Raw genomic sequence first — 5,936 nt, forward strand, 5'->3', positions numbered from 1 at the left:
AAGTAAAAGAGGCGTTAAGGGATCCAAAGTGGAGGAAGGCAATGGAAGAAGAGATGGAGGCGTTGCAGAAGAACAATACTTGGCAGCTTGTGCGGTTGTGCCTCCACCATAAGGCAAGAAAGTTATTGGGTGTTTATCGTGAAACATAATGCAGATGGATTAGTGAATCGGTATAATGCACTGTAGCAAAAGGGTTTACTCAGACGTATGGTATAGACTATGATGAGACTTTTGCTCTTGTTGCCAAAATGAACACTATTCTGGTTCTGCTTTTGTTTGGTGCTAGTTTGAACTGGCCACTCCAACAGTTTGATGTCAAGAATGTGTTTCTTCATGGAGAGTTAGCCGAGGAGGTGTACATGAGTCTTCCACCTAAATATATAGCTGCTTCTCCTGGTGATTTTGTTTGCAAATTGAGAAAATCTCTGTATGGTCTCAAACAGTAACCTCGTGCTTGGTTTGGGAAGTTTTCACAGTTCATGCGAAAGTTTGGTTACAGACAGATTAACTCAAACCATACCTTGTTTCTTAAGCATCAACAAGGAAAGATAACAGCCCTGATCATTTATGTTGATGAGATGGCAATCACTGACAATGATATTGTTAAGATGGATAGACTACAGAGACAGCTAGCCTCTGAGTTTGAGATGAAGGACTTGGGTGAACTAAAGTACTTCGTAGGGATTAAGGTAGCTAGGGGGAGAGAAGGGATCTACTTGTGCCAGAGGAAGTACATGACCTGCTAAAGAGACATGTATGTTGGATTGCAAACCTATTGACTAGGGCTGGGAATGGGCCAGGCCCGTGTAAATTTTGAAGAGCCCAGACCCGGACTGAAATTTTAATTTCGGTTCGGGCCTAAATAATGTTTTTTAATTTTTGGGACCGAGTTGAGCCCGGACTTTTTTTCCTGGGTCGGGTTTTGCGGGCTTTCGGGCCCAAAAGGCTAAAAAAAACAACATATCGATTATTGAAGTTCCAAATTGCAGATCTAAGCTCCACTGCTCCAAACCCAAATTGCTCTGCCCAGATCGAAGCTCCAAGTCTGGGTTTATGGAAGATGGGAATCAAGCTCATACTTCGATCCTCTTGCTTAGGCTTGGAAATCAAACTCAAACTTTGTAATCGAATCAAGCTTCCAGACTTTTCCAATCTACACAACTCAGATTCGGCATTAACTTCCCAGACTCAAATTCAGCTTCCAGATCTTTGCAAGCTTCCAGACCTTTTGTGCATTATTTTCTTGGCAAAGCTACAAAAATCTAGAGAGATTGAGAGAAAGAGAGATATGCGGGTGATGGAATGGAAGAGCCACTGTTCCAATGGAGTTTTGCAGATTTTGGAGTTTTGCAGATATGCGGGTGATTCTAAAAATTCTCTCTAAAAGGAATTCTCTCTAATGATCTACCATTGATTTGATGGGGAAGGAGGCTTAGGAAGAGAAGGGAAAAGAAAAAAAAAGAGGGAGAGAGGAACAAGAAGAAGACGGAAACTGGAGAAAGAAGAGACGGGAAGAAAAGAAGAGAAAGAAAGAAGAGAGAGTGAAGGAAGGAGAGAGAAAACTAGAAAATAAAATAAAATAATTGTCTGATTTCGGGCCTTCGGGTTTTTTTTTTTCCTTTCTGACTTCTAAGGACCGGGCCCGGCCTGTTATATAATGTTTTCAGGCCGGGCTTTATAAAACTGCCAAATTTTTTTAAAGGGCCCGAACCATTCGGGCCGGGTTTCGGGTATTTGGGCTAAATTCCCAGCCCTACTATTGACACTTCTATTAAGAAGAATCATTGTTTAGTAGAGTATTCAGATCAGGTACCTACTGATTGAGCTCGCTATCAGAGGTTGGTTGGGGGGTAATTTATTTAGCTCATACTTGACCAAATGTTGTATATGCAGTGAGTGTGAAAAGTCAGTTCATGCATAACCCAAGTGAGAGTCACATGGATGTTGTTGTGAGAATTTTAAGGTACTTGAAGTCAGCTTTAGGGAGAGGAGTAATGTTTTCTAAACAAAACAACATTCTTGAGGTTTGTGGCTTCACAGATGCAGATTGGGCTGGAAATATTACAGACAGGAGGTCAACATCAGGTTACTTTACCTTTGTGGGAGGTAATTTGGTTACATGGAAGAGTAAGAAATAGAAAGTTGTGTCACGATCTAGTGTTGAGGCTGAGTATAGAGGTATGGCTCATGGGGTGTGTAAATTGATGTGGCTGAGAAATCTATTACGTGATTTGGGTTTCAAACTCAAAAGCACTATGCAGTTGTATATTGACAACCGGATAGCCGTTGATATATCACAGAATCCAATATAGCATAATCGTACTAAGCATGTGGAGGTTGATCGTCACTTTATAAAAGAGAAGCTAGATGCCAAACTTATTAGCTTCCCTTTTGTTCCTACTGAAGAGCAACTTGCATATACACTTACCAAAAGAGTTTCCAGGAAAGCGTTTTATGACTCACTAAGAAAGTTGGGCATAGTTGATATGTATGCGCCAACTTGAGGGGGAGTGTTAGCGTGAGTCATGGCATAAGATTAGAAATGTAATATATTGTAGTTATACGGTAGTTAGTACTTACTTATTCTATGTGTGGTAGAGAATAGAGACGTAAGTCAGTTGTATTTCTGTAATCTTCCTTATATACCTCCACTGTGAGACGATTAAAGTATCAAACAATTCACTCTCTCAATCTCGTCATATTTTGACTTTAACTTGATCAAACAAACTTGTGACACACTTCTTTCCAAACATTCTTGCTTAATAAACAGTTTAACACCACCATATGAGTAATTTTACCACTGCTGTCTTACAGCATTGCATACATGCACAAGCTAATTAATGCTCCTGAAACAGACTGTACAAGTGTTCTGATGTTCAAACCACCAAGTAAAAGCTATAAGCCTGTAAGGACCAGTCATTTCCTTCTTAGCCATCAACGGATAGATCCCACCGTCTTTTTGTATGTGTACCACTGGGCAATCAACAGAAAAGCTCCAAGGTTGAGAACACTCAGCACTGCCAACATCCAGAAGAAATAATCAAGGTGACCGTAGTTCAGATTGTCTGGTATCCACCCTGGCTTGTTGTTCTTTGTAGTCACATTGGTAACAATGGTCACCAGCAGAGAGTTGAAGTAGTTTCCTAGTGCAACAGTGGAGAGTGAGAGAGCAGCACACAAGCTTCTCATTGCGTCCGGTGCTTGATCATAGAAGAAATCCAACTGTCCGATGAAAGTGAACACTTCTGCAGCACCTATGAGGAAATACTGAGGAGACTGCCAGAAAACTGACATGGGCATATGTTCCCAATCATAGTAGTTGTTCTCTTTAACGCTTCGGAGTCTGATGAGTTCCAAAATCGCAGCACATACCATGGAGAAGATGGAAATGAACAGACCAATTCCCATTCTTTGCAGTGTAGTTAGGCCATTCCTGTGACCTGTGAATTTCCTTGCAAATGGGACAATGAATTGGTCATATATTGGGACCCATATAATGACACTGAGGGGGTCAAAAACTGAGAGGGAGGCTGCCGGAATTTGAAAGGAGGACTTGCCAACATGAAGATCCATGAGGGTGCCTTGCAACACAAAGAAGTTGCTCATCTGATTGTAGACTGCAGCGAAGATAATACCAGTGGCCCAAACAGGAAGTAACCTTATAATTGACTTTAGCTCCTCCACTTGGGTAACTGTAGCAAGTCTCCATGGGTCTATCGAGTCCTTTATATGGTCTGTTGGTTCCTCAACAGCTGCTTTGTCAAAGAATCTGAACAAGAAAAATACAGGTTAGTACAGAACCAACCACAATGAAAGTAAAACGGCAATTAATCCTATCTTATAACTCGAGTAAATAATCTCAAGTTTGTTCAGTTTAGAAGCAAACCTAAATTCATTTGTATGATCCAGCTTGCGGCTTCCTTTGATGACAGACTCTGCATCAGCGATCTCATACAAAAGAGACTTGTCTTCAGGTACTATGACTTTGTATTTTCTTACAGATGCCACCAGCACCTGAATTATTCGGGTCAGCGGGCTGCCTCCTGGCTTCTGATTCCTATATAACCGAGTACCCGAAAAGAAACTCACTACAGCAATTGCCATGGCAACTGCTGGTATGCCAAAACCCCATGACCAACCTTCATTCATTTGAACCCACACCAGCACAGAACTCGCAATTAAAGCACCAACATTGATGGAAAAATAGAACCAGTTGAAGAAAGAACCTTTGTGCTTCTTCTCAACCTCGTCATCATCATCAAACTGGTCTGCTCCATAGGATGAGACACAAGGCTTAATTCCACCAGTCCCCAATGCTATAAGGTAAAGAGCTATGAAGCATGCTGCAGTTTGTCCACTGTTTGCATAGCAATCATCTTTTGAAACACAGTTTGGCTTCATGCCTGGGATTGATGCTGACAATGTCAAAAGTGTCATCCCCTATTCAAATTAACACAGAATCAATAAGTGCCTACTGAGGGAGAAAGAAAAAAAATTCCAACAGCCATTTAGTGCAGGACTAAAGAACTCTAAACTGTGAAGAATTTGGGTATGTTTTACTCATTTCGATAATGAGGGTCAAAATTTGGAAACATTAAGGTCATGTCTATGATTTTAAACCTGAATAATTCTGATGCTAAAAGGGTAAACTAGAAGACTCCCATAATGGAATGCCCTCAATAGGGTACTCCATCAAGTTGAGGTCAGAAGCATACAACCCAAACTAGTAAATATGAAATTGAAGGCAAAGGAAACTTACAATGATATAGATGATTGAGAAAGAGGCAATAGTTTTATATCTTCCCAAATAGGCATCAGCCAAAAATGCTCCAAGTAAGGGAGTGAGATAACATGTTCCACTCCAATTTGAGTTGCTCTTAGCTGCTTTAGCACTGCTTTGCTTCAGATGATACTTGAAATAATAGACCAGATTTGAGCTCATCCCATAGAATGCCAATCTTTCACAGCATTCAGTCCCTATTGAAAAATCAAACCCAAAAATCAAACATCAGTACACACCTCACATCTGATTTACATCCACTAATTCCATTTTAGGAATCTTAATAAAACAGTACCTAAGATAAAAGGGCAGGCTCTCCAGGTTCCTGTGACTTTTTTATTAGCTGGGTTTCCTTTGTAATCTACTGTCCCATCTTTGGTGTATACATCATCATCTTCTGCAATGGGTTCAACCCTCCCATCTTTTGTATACACATCATCTTCTCCCATGGCTTTTAGACTGTGCAAACTTGAAAATCAGCTACAACCCTGAAACTGAATCAAACATAGAAATCTTTCACATCATGATCAGCAACAATTTTCTTCAACAGGAAAATGCATTAAGCAAAAAAAACCAACAAATGTTCTTTCCCAGATCAAAACACATACCACAAATCCTGAACATCAATTCTAAGAGTGTGAAAGTTTTTAGGGGATAAGAAAGTTTTAAGCTTTAGAGAAATGCTAAGGCAAGAAGAAGGCTTGGGTAGATTGGTCCAAAGCGGCCATGGAGAAAAGTCAGCAGTGTGGGCATGTGGGGGCCGATTGTTTGACTTCAAATAGAGTTGATGAGGAAATGTCGTCCCACATTTTTCTGTGCCTGTATCTGGCCGAGGAAGCGGGAAATATCAAGACTGAAAATTGACAGTAGAGATTCCAACTTTTTTGTTTTGTTTGTTTTTCACTTTTTCTTGACGTCGTTAGTGAATAAGAGACTGAATCTGATGATATGCATGAATAATTGACCAAATTAACTCAAAGAATGGAGTTTTACCACTTAACTTGAACTAACATCTTAATTTACTTTTTTAAGACGTCGGTTATGCTGTTTTGAAGAGTATCTAGGGGTCCTTCGTCCTTGGTAAATTTTAGCTAAAATTCAAGCAAAATACTACTTTTAAGTCTCTATCCTACTAATACCAAAAACTCATATTTAA

At 40.1% G+C, this 5,936-nt stretch overlaps 1 protein-coding gene across 1 annotated transcript; it reads right to left on the minus strand.

Annotated features, from left to right (window-relative positions):
- Positions 1–2,742: 2,742 nt before the first annotated feature.
- Positions 2,743–5,525, minus strand: LOC112202583 (protein NRT1/ PTR FAMILY 8.1). Its single transcript, XM_024343583.2, has 5 exons — positions 5,389–5,525; positions 5,076–5,274; positions 4,760–4,977; positions 3,887–4,440; positions 2,743–3,769 (listed from the first exon to the last, which is right to left on the minus strand). Exons 2-5 carry the CDS (start codon positions 5,227–5,229, stop codon positions 2,935–2,937), a joined length of 1,761 nt encoding a protein of 586 aa, XP_024199351.1. The 5' UTR covers positions 5,230–5,274; positions 5,389–5,525; the 3' UTR covers positions 2,743–2,934.
- Positions 5,526–5,936: the final 411 nt, after the last annotated feature.

Source organism: Rosa chinensis, chromosome 5 (assembly GCF_002994745.2).
Source record: "Rosa chinensis cultivar Old Blush chromosome 5, RchiOBHm-V2, whole genome shotgun sequence".
NCBI lineage: Eukaryota > Viridiplantae > Streptophyta > Magnoliopsida > Rosales > Rosaceae > Rosa > Rosa chinensis.